Source organism: Anomaloglossus baeobatrachus, chromosome 5 (genome assembly GCF_048569485.1).
Source record: "Anomaloglossus baeobatrachus isolate aAnoBae1 chromosome 5, aAnoBae1.hap1, whole genome shotgun sequence".
In the NCBI taxonomy this organism is placed as follows: Eukaryota; Metazoa; Chordata; class Amphibia; order Anura; family Aromobatidae; genus Anomaloglossus; species Anomaloglossus baeobatrachus.
This window is the reverse complement of record NC_134357.1, coordinates 29,021,301-29,038,983: the sequence shown is the minus strand read 5'-3', so window position 1 is coordinate 29,038,983 and position 17,683 is coordinate 29,021,301. Positions and strand designations below refer to the sequence as shown.

Below are 17,683 nucleotides of genomic sequence, written 5' to 3'. Positions count from 1 at the left end.
GTTACATATCAGTGTTGAGGCTCAGAGCTTGGCCATTACATATCAGTGTTGAGGCACAGAGCTTGGTCGTTACATATCAGTGTTGAGGCACATAGCTTGGCCATTACATATCAGTGTTGAGGCACAGAGCTTGGCCATTACATATCAGTGTTGAGGCACAGAGCTTGGCCATTACATATCAGTGTTGAGGCTCAGAGCTTGGCCATTACATATCAGTGTTGAGGCATAGAGCTTGGCCATTACATATCAGTGTTGAGGCACAGAGCTTGGCCATTACATATCAGTGTTAAGACACAGAGCTTGGCCATTACATATCAGTGTTGAGGCATAGAGCTTGGCCATTACATATCAGTGTTGAGGCACAGAGCTTGGCCATTACATATCAGTGTTGAGGCATAAAGCTTGGCCGTTACATATCAGTGTTGAGGCACAGAGCATGGGTGTTACATATCAGTGTTGAGGCATAGAGCTTGGCCATTACATATCAGTGTTGAGGCACAGAGCTTGGCCATTACATATCAGTGTTGAGGCACAGAGCTTGGCCGTTACATATCAGTGTTGAGGCACAGAGCTTGGCCGTTACATATCAGTGTTGAGGCACATAGCTTGGCCGTTACATATCAGTGTTGAGGCACAGAGCTTGGCCGTTACATATCAGTGTTGAGACACAGAGCTTGGCCATTACATATCAGTGTTGAGGCATAGAACTTGGCCATTACATATCAGTGTTGAGGCACAGAGCTTGGCCATTACATATCAGTGTTGAGGCACAGAGCTTGGTCGTTACATATCAGTGTTGAGACACAGAGCTTGGACATTACATATCAGTGTTGAGGCACAGAGCTTGGCCATTACATATCAGTGTTGAGGCACAGAGCTTGGCCATTACATATCAGTGTTGAGGCACAGAGCTTGGCCATTACATATCAGTGTTGAGGCACAGAGCTTGGCCATTACATATCAGTATTGAGGCACAGAGCTTGGCCATTACATATCAGTGTTGAGGCACAGAGCTTGGCCATTACATATCAGTGTTGAGGCACAGAGCATGGCTTTTACATATCAGTGTTGAGGCACATAGCTTGGCCATTACATATCAGTGTTGAGGCACAGAGCTTGGCCATTACATATCAGTGTTGAGGCACAGAGCTTGGCCATTACATATCAGTGTTGAGGCACAGAGCTTGGCCATTACATATCAGTGTTGAGGCATAGAGCTTGGCCATTACATATCAGTGTTGAGGCACAGAGCTTGGCCATTACATATCAGTGTTGAGGCACAGAGCTTGGCCGTTACATATCAGTGTTGAGACACAGAGCTTGGCCGTTACATATCAGTGTTGAGGCACAGAGCTTGGCCGTTACATATCAGTGTTGAGGCATAGAGCTTGGCCATTACATATCAGTGTTGAGGCACAGAGCTTGGCCATTACATATCAGTGTTGAGGCACAGAGCTTGGCCATTACATATCAGTGTTGAGGCATAGAGCTTGGCCATTACATATCAGTGTTGAGACACAGAGCATGGGTGTTACATATCAGTGTTGAGGCTCAGAGCTTGGCCATTACATATCAGTGTTGAGGCACAGAGCTTGGCCATTACATATCAGTGTTGAGACACAGAGCATGGGAGTTACATATCAGTGTTGAGGCTCAGAGCTTGGCCATTACATATCAGTGTTGAGGCACAGAGCTTGGTCGTTACATATCAGTGTTGAGGCACATAGCTTGGCCATTACATATCAGTGTTGAGGCAAAGAGCTTGGCCATTACATATCAGTGTTGAGGCACAGAGCTTGGCCATTACATATCAGTGTTGAGGCTCAGAGCTTGGCCATTACATATCAGTGTTGAGGCATAGAGCTTGGCCATTACATATCAGTGTTGAGGCACAGAGCTTGGCCATTACATATCAGTGTTAAGACACAGAGCTTGGCCATTACATATCAGTGTTGAGGCATAGAGCTTGGCCATTACATATCAGTGTTGAGGCATAGAGCTTGGCCATTACATATCAGTGTTGAGGCACAGAGCTTGGCCATTACATATCAGTGTTGAGGCACAGAGCTTGGCCATTACATATCAGTGTTGAGGCTCAGAGCTTGGCCATTACATATCAGTGTTGAGGCATAGAGCTTGGCCATTACATATCAGTGTTGAGGCACAGAGCTTGGCCATTACATATCAGTGTTGAGGCACAGAGCATGGCCGTTACATATCAGTGTTGAGGCACATAGCTTGGCCATTACATATCAGTGTTGAGGCACAGAGCTTGGCCATTACATATCAGTGTTGAGGCACAGAGCTTGGCCGTTACATATCAGTGTTGAGGCACAGAGCTTGGCCGTTACATATCAGTGTTGAGGGACAGAGCTTGGCCGTTACATATCAGTGTTGAGGGACAGAGCTTGGCCGTTACATATCAGTGTTGAGGCACAGAGCTTGGCCGTTACATATCAGTGTTGAGGCATAGAGCTTGGCCGTTACATATCAGTGTTGAGGGACAGAGCTTTGCGCTTAGGCATCAGAGTTTAGGCACAAAGCTTTGCGGTTAGGCATCAGAGTTGAGGCACAAAGCTTTGCGGTTAGGCATCAGAGTTGAGGCACAAAGCTTTGCTGTTACACATGAGTTGAGGAAACATGTGGGAGTTACACTTCAAAAGTGAGGCATAGAGCTTGGTGGTTACTTGCAAACAGAAACAGTCTCTAGTCTTAACCAGTGCACAATGTAACTCATAGGAGGCAGCAATAGTGATTAGAATTCTGGCTCAGTTATTGTCTCAAGTCCCTCAACTAAACCAGGGTGTTTCAGCTGGTTATTCATTCATGTTACAAAAAGTAGACTTTAAGCAGTCCTCATTATGTGATGCAATATCCATTAAGGTCTCTACCAACAGAGCGTTCACTCCAGCAAGCCCAATAGCAGCAGACATCAAGAGCAGAACCATGGTGTAAATGGGTGGTTCGATACCACTGCTTCTGGCCTCAGAGCTGATATTCCTCTCAGTTGGCCTAACTTAATTTTCTCTTCAATGCCACTTAGATCAATCAGTGCACTTAATGTTGCAGTCCTGTCACGATGTGTCATGCCGGGTGTAAGAGGACTCCCAGAGAGAGGAGCAACACAAAGGGAACACCAGGAAAGCAATACATTGGAAGGCCCTGGTGCTAGGAGGAGGGGAGCGGATTCACCTCCTAACACTCACCTGAGGCTGATCCCTGCACTCCCTAAAGTCCCTACATGGGTCCTTCCCCCATGTGCCTAGGCCCTTACTGGCCCTGAACTCACCTTAACGAGTGATCAGGCCAGCGAGACACTAGTCTCGTCACTACATAGACACAGCAAGAGTAAGGTAAGACAAAGGTCGGGGAAAGATAATAGCACTTCACGAAAAAATCCAAAGGAAATCTGGCTCTGCAAAAAGGGATAGTCTTTAATTTTATAAAAAAAACATCATATACAAAATCGACACAGGAATGGGTAGTAAAAAACATACCCCAATACAGTTATCCTTTGGATTTTTTCTATATTGCTGGAACCTATCTTTCCATTGCACTTAGGGGGAATAGGTGAGCTGGACGTTTCTTACAATTTAATAGCACTCCACGGCTTCTCTAACAGGAAACTTCTCAGTTGCAACAGAAGTGAACACCTTAGCTTCTCCAGAGACAGGCTCCTTCAAATTAGACAGTAGAGAATATATAGTCGACATAGGGAGGATTGAGGAGCGGATATATTTAGTAGAAGGGAGTGGCTGCAGCTGAGATCACAACTACCTGTTAAATCACAGCAGGGTAGAAAAGAACCTTACCCCTTCAGCACTAGATGGAATTAAATAAGCGCCAACTCATGTTAAACGACAAGACAGCACTAAAGAGTAGCTGCGATCAACTATATGCTGTAATCTTCTGATCTCAGATCCCCCCAAGATCTCATCAGGCCATGACAAGTCCATTCACTTAGACCCTATATCCTTTTCAGGAATGTTACTGTTATGCTCGGAATGGCATATGTCCGAATTCACAGTGTGACAGTTGCCCTCAGACTTACTGACGTCCAGCGCACTACACAACAAATAACCTACTAGAGGATACCGGGGACACTTAAACAATGGTGGGCCCTGACACTAGGGAGGGGGGAGATGGGACACCTCCTGTACTCACAGCTGTACCCTGCACTCCCTAGCAAGCCCTATATGGATATGGGTTCTTTCACCCTGTCGCCAAGCAGGATACCTAGAATCCTTGCTATCCCTGAAATCATTCTTACTTGTGAGATGGGTGGCAAGAGCACTAGTCCCACCACTGCACTAATCAACATGAAAGGAAGGAAGACAGATAGGGGAAAAAGGATACTAACACAAACTTCATGGCTGTAGCCCAACTCCAAATCTGCAGACGGCTGGGCACCTGTGAGAATCCCAGTAGCTCCTTCCACCCAGGTGGCCTGAACAGAATGGAATTCTATCACCAGCCAAGGCTGATGGGAAATGCAACTATTTGAAGGTGATGGGCGTGTGCACACGAAGGAGCTGCACCTGAAATGGACTGTCAAGAAGCTGCAACTGACATTATGCCTTAATACACCAAAGAAAAGGAAAATACATTTAATATTAAGAGTCTCAGAGCACTGTGAGACTTAGGACCAGAACCTGCCAAAAGTTTCTAAATGCTGAGAGACCACTGTGACAGTCACTTCTCACATGGGTGCTCACTAGAGATGAGCAAATTTCCCAATATTTGTGTTTGCTCGATTCTGCCTGAATAAAGTTGTTTTTAATCGAAAGTACCCCAACTCTCGAAAAAAAACAAAAAACAAACAAAAAAACTGTAAATCAAGCAGAGGGGTTAAAAACTAATAAAATAATAAACTCATGTGCCTGCATTAGGCCTAATAATCGCCAGCAGATTCAAAGACTGGAAGGAGCGAGCTGAGGACTGGGCAGAAAGCTGAGTTGGTAGGACAGTTGAGGGATGAACCATAAGAAAAGTGAGAATAATATTTCATTATTTTTTAAACTCCTACCCATCACTAAAAGTTATCCATCAAAGTGATGGCCAGCCGGTTGCAATTGTGCTGGATTCTTACAAACTGAACCCCCAAAATTTGGGATCAATCAGAATCCGAAAGTTTGTGAAACTTTGTAACAAGTTGGATTTGCTTGTCTCTACTGACAATGGGTCAATATTCTCTGCTGGATCGTCCTCTGGGTGACTGCATTTTCTAAACCTGCTGAAAGGATCGTACAACTCCTACCCAGTACTACCACGCTATTGCATGCTTAATCCAACCCAACCCCTTCAAAGCATGACTCTGATGCCTTTACTTTGTAGTCACCTAGACTCATTTAGACCAACAAGTCATTTTTGTTTACTTTCAGGTTATTATCGGCAGCTCCGATATAGGCTTCCATCAGGAGCTTACAGCTTATTTAGCGGAGAGAATAAGGAAGCAAATGCACTGTAAGTAAAGTACCACGTAACTCTTTTGTTGTGGGTACTACTACATTTTTTTACTTTATTTTTAGGTGGTATAGTAGACATTATGTAATATCTGATTTGGAAAAGCCATTCTCTAACATCTTAGGGAATTATTAATTATTATTATAAATAATAATAATATGTATTTATAGAGCAGCATTGATTCCATGGTGCTGTACATGAGAAGGGGTTACTTACAGAAAACATATACAAGTTACAATAGACAGACTGGTACAGAGGACCCTGCCCTCCTTGCGGGCTTACATTCTATAGGATGGGTCATTGGAGATTATAGGCAGTTCTGAACAGATGAGTTTTCAAGTTCCGTTTGAAGCTTGTGAGTGTAGTAGATAGTCTGACGTTTTGAGGCAGCGAATTCCAGAAGACTGGGGATGCTCGTGAGAAGTCTTGGAGTCGGTTGCATGAGGAGCGAATGAGGGAGGGGGAGAGAAGGAGATCTTGGGAGGACCGGAGGTTACGTTTTGGAGTGTAGCGGGAGATTAGTTCGGAGATATACGGAGGAGACAGATTATGGATGGCTTTGTAGGTCAGTGTTAGTAGTTTGAAATGGATACGATGGACAATTGGGAGCCAATGGAGGGATTTGCAGAGGGGAGAAGAGGGATGATGTTGAGGAGAGAGGTGGATCATTCGGGCAGCAGAATTAAGGATGGACTGGAGAGGGGCGAGCATGTTAGCAGGGAGGCCACAGAGGAGGATGTTACAGTAATCGAGGCAGGAGATTATGAGGGTGTGCACTAGCATTTTTGTAGATTGCAAATTGAGGAAAGGACGGATTCTGGAAATATTTTTGAGTTGAAGACGGCAGGAGGTGGTGAAAGATTGGATGTGTGGTATGAAGGACAAGGCAGAGTCAAAGGTCACTCCAAGGCACCGAACTTTGGATACTGGCGAGAGCATGATGTTATTTATTGTAATAGATAGATCAGGTGGAGAGTGTAGGTGAGACGGAGGAAAGATGATTAGTTCAGTTTTGGCCACATTGAGCTTTAGGAAGCGAGAGGAGAAAAAGGAGGATATAGTAGATAGACACTCCGGGATTCTGGACAGCAGAGAGGCGACATTTGGACCAGAGAGGTAGATCTGAGTGTCATCAGATTAGGAGTTCTCATTCTGGATTTGCACCTAATTTTTAAAGGAGATTTTGCAGCAAAAATTTAGTAAATTTGGGGTTTATGAATGGGTGAATAGAGGGTGATTTGACCATTTTTATTTTTTTAACTTTTTAAATTTTTTATTTTTTGTTTTGCCACAGGTATCTTAAAAATGCAATTGTTTGGTCGCTTGCACAATATATGACAATGCTTTACTAGTGCACTGTACGGTGAAATTAATGATCGTCTATGAGGCCCAGCTATTCTGTATTCATGTATATTATATTGCAAAAATCTTATTTTATTTTTTTTTAATTTTAAGATTTTGACACACATGTGGGCATCTTGTGGCCAAATTTAACCCCTTCACCGCCTGGCGATTTTACGTTTTTCCCTTCCTCCCCCCCTTCTTCCAAGAGCCATAACTTTCATATTTTTTCGTCAAAATAGCCATACGAGGGCTTGTTTTTTACTGCACGAGTTGTACTTTTGAACGACACCATTCATTCTTCCCTGATCAGATTAATTGATTTTATATTTTGATAGATCGGGCATTTTTTAATGCGGCAATACCGAAAGGGGAGTGATTTGACCTATTGGTCCTATTTTTAAAAACTTATAATATATATTTTTTTATTTATTGATTTTATTAACCCCCCCTAGGGGACTTTATGGCATTCTGATTGCTTCTGCTGATTAGAGTGATGCTTTAGTACCAGCACTGCTCTGATCAGGAGAAACGCTGATCTACTGTGAGTGCCGGTGTTCTGCTGGCATTCACAGGAAGTGAGTCATGACAGCGACAGGGGTCTTCAATAGACCCCACGCTGTCATGGCAACCCATTGGTGTCCCGTGATTGCATCATGGAGCTGCTAATGGCGGCGGGAACAGTGAGATCCCCGCTGACACATTAGAGTGCGCTGTCAAGAGTTTGACAGCACAATCTAAGGGGTTAAGAGGGGGCGGGTGGATTGTCGATCCCCCGACTGTTAGGGCCGTTTCACACATCTGGCATTTTGCTGGATTGCCGGATCCGTCACACTCTAGTACAGTGTAATACAGTGCAATGGCATCGCGGCAACCTCCGGTCACATGCTGTCATGTAACCGAAGCATGTGACCGGAGCTTGCCGCAATGCCATTGAACAGCATTAACACTGTACTGGAGTGTGACGGATCCGTGAGTGAGTTGATCAGATCAGCAGACATGTGGGGGGAAACCAGGCTCACCAAGCATGCCCGCATTAAAGGGACAGACACGGCCAAAGACGTATATATACGTCCTTGGTTGGAAAGAAGTTAAAGCTTGGCCTTTTTACGGGGGACCTAATGCATAACATGTCTTCTTCATTACAGGGTGACTTTTTATACCTTCAAGACATTTGAAAGTTGCAAGAAATACATTTACATAGATGGAAAAATCCAACAACAAACACTTATCTGGCTGGAAAACTTACAGAAATTACACAGCGGCTGCTTCAGAGCCATCGGTGCTCCCTTCATGAGATGGGTACGAGTTCCTGACTTTATTCCGCCATGTTTGGAATATCAACTGCAGTGTTTAAGACAAGTCCTAGAATTTTCCTCTTCTGTCACATTTTAATTATTTATTTCAGATTTTTGTCTGGTAATTGATAGATTTACTGCTCAGGATCCTCGGCAAAGTGACCCATGTGGCTGCTATACGTCATTGGAGATTTGTGGCTCAGTCATTGCCTTCTCCCTCTTGCTTTTAGTTGGCAAATTCACCCAAAAAGTTGGTGAATTTCCTGAGCCACATTCATGGAAAGTGAATGGAGAGGCCCTTGTGTCTTTGGTGCCAAAACCCAGCACCATCATGGAAGACCACATTGGATATCATGATTTCTATATCCACGAAGGGAATATTAAGTCTTTAATAATGGGTAAAACGTATCATTATATATCTTATGAGACTACTGTGTCCTTTATATTGCAGGGAGAAGCAGAAGATAATGATGTCATCTTAACGGCCTCAATTGCCATTGGTCTAATGGAGTCTAATTACAGTCTTGGGGTAATTTAGACTATTCTGCTTCTACTATTTTTTGTACACCTAAGTTTATGTCCTCTTTATGACATATGCATTTCTAAAAAGGACCTATTACATTCTAGGAAACCTTGTGGAGTAAAAGAAGATTAAATAAAATCAATATATGTGTGTGTATATACAGGGTGATCCAAAAGTAGGTGGACAGAAAATAATAACATTTATTTTGATTTATATATAAAACTAGCTGTAGTACCCGGCGTTGCCCGGGATAGTAACTGTCTCTCTCCCTCTCTCCCAGTCTCTGTCTGTCTGTCTTTCTCTGTGTGTCTGTGTGTCTGTATCAGTCTCTCTGTCTGTCTCTGTATCAGTCTCTCTGTCTGTCTCTCTCTATCTCTGTGTCTGTGTCTCTCTCTCTGTGTCTGTATGTGTCTGTCAGTCTCTTTCCCCCTCTGTCTCTTTCCAGGTCTGTCTCATTCCAGGTCTGTCTCATTCCCCATCTGTCTCATTCCCCATCTGTCTCTTTCCCCATCCGTCTCTTTCCCCGTCCGTCTCTTTCCCCGTCCGTCTCTTTCCCCGTCTGTCTCTTTCCCCGTCTTTCTCTTTCCCCGTCTGTCTCTTTCCAGGTCTGTCTCTTTCCAGGTCTGTCTCTTTCCAGGTCTGTCTCTTTCCAGGTCTGTCTCTTTCCAGGTCTGTCTCTTTCCCGTCCATCTCTTTCCCTGCCTGTCTTGTTCCCGGTCTTTCTCATTCTAGGTCTGTCTTGTTACAGGTCTGTCTCTTTCCCCGTCTGTCTCTTTCCCCGTCTGTCTCTTTCCCCGTCTGTCTCTTTCCCCATCTGTCTCTTTCCCCATCTGTCTCTTTCCCCGTCTGTCTCGTTCCAGGTCTGTCTTGTTCCAGGTCTGTTTCTTTCCCCGTCTGTCTCTTTCCCTGTCTGTCTCTGCCTCTTTCTCTGTCTCTTAACTTGTCACTGTCTTTTTCCCTGTCTCTTTACTTGTCTCTGTCTTTTTCCTTGTGTCTGTCTCTTTCCCCGTCTGTCTCTTTCCCCGTCTGTCTCTTTCCCCATCTGTCTGTCTCTTTCCCTGTCTCTTTATTTAGCTGTCTCTTTCCCTGTCTCTTTACTTATCTCTGTCTCTTTCCCTGTCTCTTTACTTATCTGTCTCTTTCCTTGTCTCTGTCTCTTTACCTGTGTGGCTCTTTCCTTGTCTGTCTCTCTTTCCCTGTCTTTCTCTGTCTGTCAATTTCCCTGTCTGCCTGTCACTTTCCCTGTATGTCTGTCTCTGTCTGCCTCTGTCTGTCTCTTTGACTGTCTGTCTCTCTCTGTCTCTCTCTCTTTCCCTGTTTGTCTGTCTGTCTCTTTCTGTCTCTCTCTATAGGTCTCCCCACCGACATCTTATTACCTCACACAAAAGCTTCTTATACTAACAATTTATTTTGTTCCTATAGCAACCAATTACAGCTCCTATTAATAACATTTGGCTCGCAGCTCCATTGACTTTACTGGAGGCAGGTTTTTTGGAGAGTAACTCTAAAGCGCGGGGTTACATTTTCCCATCAAAACATAGTCTATGACGTTCCCTGGGTCATATGGGATGTCTGTGCAAAATTTCATGATTGTAAATGTGACGGTGCGAATTCCTTTAGCAGACATACACACACACACACACATACATACACTCAGCTTTATATAGTAGATTATATTTACTAACACAAGAATAAAATTGACAATTAAATTTTATTCTGAACAATAATACAAAAGCCCTTAAATTTTATCAACGCAGGCACTCAAACTGTTTTCCATTACAATTTGCGCAGCTTTGAAGCCTCTTATGCTTCGACAAACATTTTTGCACAAGTCTCTTTGGGTATTAATTTCTTGAAATGCGTCTCTTATGTAATTTTTCAAATCACTGACGCTTTTTGGTTTTCGACTATAAACTTTGTCCTTGAATACTCCCCGAAAGAAAAAATCCATTGGGGTCAATTCTGGTGAACGTGCGGCCTATCAAGTAGGCCTCTTCGGCCAATCCATTTATTAGAAAATATTTCATCAAGATACTAGCGGACTACTTTTGAATAATGTGGAGGGGCCCCATCTTTTTCCAAATAAAGGTCATTTGAATTAGGCTGTTGCTGTAACTGGGTAACAACTTGATTCATTAGAATTTCGAGATACTTATATCCTGTGACTGTTCCATCAAAAAATATTGATCCTAAAACACCAAAACTTGAAATACCACCCCAAACATTGACACCAGGCTCGTTTAGTTGTTGCTCTAATGTTAAATGCATGTTCTCATTATACCAGTGAATACAATTACAGTGCCTACAAGTAGTATTCAACCCCCTGCAGATTTAGCAGGTTTGATAAGATGCAAATAAGTTAGAGCCTGCAAACTTCAAACAAGAGCAGGATTTATTAACAGATGCATAAATCTGACAAACCAACAAGTTATGTTGCTCAGTTAAATTTTAATAAATTTTCAACATAAAAGTGTGGGTCTATTATTATTCAACCCCTAGGTTTAATATTTTGTGGAATAACCTTTGTTCGCAATTACAGCTAATAATCGTCTTTTATAAGACCTGATCAGGCCGGCACAGGTCTCTGGAGTTATCTTGGCCCACTCCTCCATGCAGATCTTCTCCAAGTTATCTAGGTTCTTTGGGTGTCTCATGTGGACTTTAATCTTGAGCTCCTTCCTCAAGTTTTCAATTGGGTTAAGGTCAGGAGACTGACTAGGCCACTGCAACACCTTGATTTTTTCCCTCTTGAACCAGGCCTTGGTTTTCTTGGCTGTGTGCTTTGGGTCGTTGTCTTGTTGGAAGATGAAATGACGACCCATCTTAAGATCCTTGATGGAGGAGCGGAGGTTCTTGGCCAAAATCTCCAGGTAGGCCGTGCTATCCATCTTCCCATGGATGCGGACCAGATGGCCAGGCCCCTTGGCTGAGAAACAGCCCCACAGCATGATGCTGCTACCACCATGCTTGACTGTAGGGATGGTATTCTTGGTGTCGTATGCAGTGCCATCCAGTCTCCAAACGTCACGTGTGTGGTTGGCACCAAAGATCTCGATCTTGGTCTCATCAGACCAGAGAACCTTGAACCAGTCTGTCTCAGAGTCCTCCAAGTGATCATGAGCAAACTGTAGACGAGCCTTGACATGACGCTTTGAAAGTAAAGGTACCTTACGGGCTCATCTGGAATGGAGACCATTGCGGTGGAGTACGTTACTTATGGTATTGACTGAAACCAATGTCCCCACTGCCATGAGATCTTCCCGGAGCTCCTTCCTTGTTGTCCTTGGGTTAGCCTTGACTCTTCGGACAAGCCTGGCCTCGGCACGGGTGGAAACTTTCAAAGGCTGTCCAGGCCGTGGAAGGCTAACAGTAGTTCCATAAGCCTTCCACTTCCGGATGATGCTCCCAACAGTGGAGACAGGTAGGCCCAACTCCTTGGAAAGGGTTTTGTACCCCTTGCCAGCCTTGTGACCCTCCATGATCTTGTCTCTGATGGCCTTGGAATGCTCCTTTGTCTTTCCCATGTTGACCAAGTATGAGTGCTGTTCACAAGTTTGGGGAGGGTCCTAATTAGTCAGAAAATGCTGGAAAAAGAGATAATTAATTCAAACATGTGAAGCTCATTGTTCTTTGTGCCTGAATTACTTCTTAATACTTTAGGGGAACCAAACAGAATTCTGGTGGTTTGAGGGGTTGAATAATAAATGACCCTCTGAATAAACTTTTCACAATTTAAAAAAATAAATAAATAAGAAATAACATTCTTTTTTGCTGCAGTGCATTTCACACTTCCAGGCTGATCTACAGTCCAAATGTCACAATGCCAAGTTAATTCCGAATGTGTAAACCTGCTAAATCTGCAGGGGGTTGAATACTACTTGTAGGCACTGTATGTCTCTTAATATGGCCAGATTATTTGACAGAAGCTTCATCACTCCACATAATGTTATCTAAAATTACTGAATTTTCTTCAATTTCGTTAAGCATAATCTCACTAAATGCCTGTCTGCATCATCCTCCAATAAACCATGAATTAGACGTGGAGGATAAGGGGTACTTTGCACACTACGACATCGCAGGTGCGATGTCGGTGGGGTCATGTCGAAAGTGCCGCACTTCCTGCGTCGCTCTCGACATCGTAGTGTGTAAATCCTAGATGATACCATTAACGAGCGCAAAATCGTCGTAATCGTATCATCGGTGTAGCGTCGGCGAATTCCATAATTACTCTGACGCGACGGTCCGATGTTGTTCCTCGCTCCAGCGGCAGCACACATCGCTGTGTGTGAAGTCACAGGAGTGAGGAACATCTCCTACCTGCGTCACCGCGGCTCCCGTCGGCAATGCGGAAGGAAGGAGGTGGGCGGGATGTTTACATCCTGCACATCTCCGCCCCTCCGCTCCTATTGGCCGCTTACCGTGTGTAATAAGGAGGCGGTTCGCTGGCCAGAGCGACGTCGCAACGCAGGTGAGTGCATGTGAAGCAGCCGTAGCGATATTATTCGCTACGGCAGCTATCACAATGATATCGCAGCAGTGACGGGGGCAGGGACTATCGCGCTCGGCATCGCAGCATCGGCTTGCGATGTCGTAGTGTGCAAAGTACCCCTTAGCTTTCCACCCAATAGATTTCAGGATTCGCATGATAGAAGCTTGTGAAATTCCCAATTCTAAAGAGACTCTTCTGGGGACTTTTTTGGACTCTGAACAAATGTTTCAGCAACAAGTTGTTTAATAATTTTCTGTACAGGCTGTTTTGGGTCGACCAGTTTTTGGAGCATTAAGGATTGAGCCAGTGGCATCGAATTTGTCACGAATGCGGTAAATGGTTTGTCTCTTTGGGGCTTTAATACCAAATGTTTTACCCAATTTGCTCTAACGGGTTCAGCATTTTGAGATTTCCAATACTCTTTTGAAATCCATTTTCTTTGATCTGTATTTAAATTATTTGCCATTATGGGTTATCTGAATTATCTGAAAAGAAAACAGATTTGGGGGAGATGTATCCGTGAAAACTGGATCTGTGAAACTGACTCAGTTGCCCTTAGCAACCAATCAGATTCCACCTTTCATTTTCCAAAGAGTCTGTGAAGAATGAAAAGTGAAATCTGATTGGTTGCTAAGGGCAACTGAGTCAGTTTCACTTTACACCATTTTTGATAAATCTCCCCCTTCATAATCCTATTACACATACTATCCACCTACTTTTGGACCACCCTGTATATATATGTATAGGTGTGTGTGTGTGTGTGTGTGTGTGTGTGTGTGTGTGTGTGTGTGTGTGTGTGTGTGTATGTATATGTGTGTATGTCCGCTAAAGGAATCCGCAGCGTCGCATTTACAGTCACAAAATTTTGCACAGACACCTCATTTGACTTGGGGGATGTCATAGACTATTTTTTGAGGGGAAAATTTAGCCCCGCACTTTACAGTTATTCGCCAAAAACCTTGTTACAAAGGACATTCTCAGTATAAGAAGCTTATGTGTCAGTGAATATGATTTCAGTGGAGAAATCGATAGAGAGAGAGAGAAAGAGACAGAATGACAGAGAGAAAAAGAGAGAAACAGAAAGAGAGGCAGACAGGGAAAGAGACACACAGAGAGACAGAGGGAGGCAGAAAAAGAGATGAAATAGATAGAGACAGACAGAGAGAGACAGACAGAGACACAATGAAGACAAAAACAGAGAGATAGACGGGGAGAGAGACAGACAGAGAGAAGCAGACAGGGAAGGCAGACAGGGAGAGAAATAGACAGAGAGAGACAGAGAGGCAGACAGAGAGGCAGACAGAGACGCAGACAGGGAAAGAGACACACAGAGAGACAGAGGGAGGCAGAAAAAGAGATGAAATAGATAGAGACAGACAGACAGAGACAGACAGAGACACAATGAAGACAAAAACAGAGAGAGAGATAGACGGGGAGAGAGACAGACAGAGAGAAGCAGACAGGGAAGGCAGACAGGGAGAGAAATAGACAGAGAGAGACCGACAGATAGAGGGACCGAGAGACAGAGAGTTAGACAGAGAGGCAGACAGAGAGGCAGACAGGGAAAGAGACACACAGAGAGACAGAGGGAGGCAGAAAAAGAGATGAAATAGATAGAGACAGACAGAGAGAGACAGACAGAGACACAATGAAGACAGAAACAGAGAGAGAGATAGACGGGGAGAGAGACAGACAGAGAGAAGCAGACAGGGAAGGCAGACAGGGAGAGAAATAGACAGAGAGGGACCGAGAGACAGAGAGAGACAGAGAGGCAGACAGAGAGGCAGACAGAGAGAGAGGAAGTGTGATAGAGGGAGAGTGGTAGGGAGATAGTTACTATCCCAGACGCCAGTTATTACAGCTGGTGTGTATATATATATATATATATATCATCCAAAAAAAAATCCCCTCTAATATGGTGATAATGGTTCTGACCCTAAGAGAAGGAGACACCACTGCCTCATTATTTTGATAGCTGTGTGAGACTTCCCGCTAGATGGGAGAGATACAGCTGTGAAGAGGAGAATGCTAGAATGCTAGATTGTAAATAAAGGGCTTCTGTGCTGCTATCTTACATCATGCTGAATAATGTAATAATATAATAAATAATATACTAAAGATAATAAAATAATCTAGGAAGCAATGGGAGACGGATTCCTGTATATTAAGGGGAGGCAGGAGAAGGAGGCTAGAAGCAGCAGCAGAGGTAAACCCTACAGCCTTCTCTTTGCCAGATTCTGAGTTCGCACTGGTGAAATGGAAGTAAATCCTGCATCCTGGTCAGCTTTTTTTTGTAAAAAAATATTTGCCTGTACGCATCTCTGAAGCGAGGAGCAGGAGGCGGGGGGTTTGCTGTCAGGCGCCGCCGGCCGACATTGAGGAGCGGAGGGGAGGGGGGGGGCGCTGTCAGGTGCCGCCACCCGACATTGAGGAGCGGGGGGGTGCCGGTGCCAGTGGAGAGAGTGGACGATCATGTGAGCACAAGTATGAGATTTGTATACTTGTTCTGATTTGATGTGTCCAGCCTCAATCAATTCACTTTCATTGAGCATGTCTGTTCAGCACATGACCACCTCTGTGTAAATCGCATACTTGCAGCTTCATAACCTCCCACTGTCACCGCCGGCACCAGAGAATCCTGACAGCCTGCAGTGTCCGCACTGTGAGAATTCAGAAGGCTGCAGCACATCCCGACACAATGCACCTAAGAGTAGCAGAATGATTATAATACTTCTACTCAAAAATATCTGCCCTACACTGTGCCCCAGAATAAATAATGGCCCCTCACTGTGTTCTCTGCACAAAATATGACCCACACTGTCCCTCTTATGGTACATGGCCTACATATTCCCTCTTTCCAAACTGAGCCTACTGTTTACAGTGTCCTTTACACTTTATACTGCCCAGTCTTTATACTGTGCTCTCATCACACTCCCCCTCCTTGTTATAACATCACACTGTCCTCCCATTCTGCCCCCTCTCCATACCGCCCCCCATCCACTACCCAGTCTTTATTCTGTGCCCCTCACATTCTTCTCATCCCTTACTGTCTCCTCACTACCTCCTGTGTGTCCATATACTTCTCCACCTCACTCCCCATCCTGCCCACTTGCTTCTCATACCATGTGACTCTTTATTCTGTGTCCTCAAAATTTCTTTCCAGTTCACTCCACATCCTCTCTATCCCCATGCATCACCCCTCATCCTCTCTGTCCCCATGCATCACCCCTCATCCTCTCTGTCCCCATGCATCACCGCTCATCCTCTCTGTCCCCATGCATGAAGCCTCATCCTCTCTCTCCCCATGCATGAAACCTCATCCTCTCTCTCCCCATGCATGAAAGCTCATCCTCTCTGTCCCCATGCATGAAACCTCATCCTCTCTCTCCCCATACTGTGTCGAAAGATACTTTCCCCTCCCCATACTCTCTTCCCACCATACTCTTTACACAGATAGTTCCCACCCCCACCCATACTGTGTATATAGATATTGCCCCCTGCCCACCCTCTGTCCCCCCCATAGTGTGTCCACAGATAGTTCCCTCCCCCACCCTCTCTCCCCCATACTGTTTCATAAGTACTCCCCTCTCACCCCATAATGTTCCTCCTCCATGTCTTCTTCAGCTCCACAGTGGAGCACTTATCAGCATTTCTCTGCCGCCTCCACGCTGCAGCACTGGCTTCCAGGTCAGCAGTCTGATCAGCTAACCTGATCACATGACAGCCGTCGCGCTGACTCGGAAGTCAGCACCAGGGATCACCGCTTCAATTGTCCTCGCGTCTGACAGATACAAGGACAATTGAGTAGTGGGAGCCACGCACTGCACTTTCTATGACTGCGGCTGTCAGCGTGACAGCCACGCTCAGAGAATAGCAGCTCCCACCCCGGCAGACTTCCACGCCGCCGCATCAGGCAGCTCGACAGCGCCCCGCCAGCTCCCCCCTAGATACGCCTCTGGCTTGTGCCTCCGCTCCACACATGGCTAATTTGTATACTTTACAAATTAGCCATGTGGACAGAGCCAGAGGTGCTCTTCAGATTTTCCGGTACGCCGTACAAAAAAAGCACTGATCCTTATAATAATGAGGGAAATTATCTGATTTAGCTAATGACATATATTTGAGAAAAGGTTTAGACTCAGCTATATGAAGACTAGTATCGTTCACGCCGGTTTTAATGAGGGAACAAGCTGGAGTCAAAGGCACCTGATTCATTAGTAGGCGTATACCTCTTAATGAATTAGGCACATCTGACATGAGTGGTGTCTATATCCATAAATTATATACCAATACAATTTGCGTAAAGTAGATATTTAGCCAAACCAGAGTCTAACTACTTTAAAAAAATTATATAGAATTTTATTAATCAAAATCATGTACAAACACGTATTAAAATTGGAGGTTTGAGAAATGGTGTGTATATCCATTCATTTTGCCACAAATCTTACTTCAGGCATAACCTGGAGTATAGATTTCTAGCATAGTGTATGCCACAGCTCATTATAAGTTAGACGAACTGTTGTGTCACCCCTTCATTCCGCCCCACCTCAAAATGGGCAAAGCTGGTGC

At 44.5% G+C, this 17,683-nt stretch overlaps 1 protein-coding gene across 3 annotated transcripts in view; it reads left to right on the top strand.

Moving 5' to 3' along the window:
• The window catches only part of LOC142310731 (ovostatin-like), a 215,987-nt gene that overhangs the window by 171,850 nt on the left and 26,454 nt on the right, over positions 1–17,683 (top strand). For all 3 annotated transcript variants that reach the window (XM_075348358.1, XM_075348359.1, XM_075348357.1), the window contains 3 exons: positions 5,382–5,463; positions 7,953–8,106; positions 8,554–8,631. In XM_075348358.1, the coding sequence (XP_075204473.1) occupies positions 5,382–5,463; positions 7,953–8,106; positions 8,554–8,631 (314 nt within the window). The remainder of the gene's footprint in view (positions 1–5,381; positions 5,464–7,952; positions 8,107–8,553; positions 8,632–17,683) is intronic.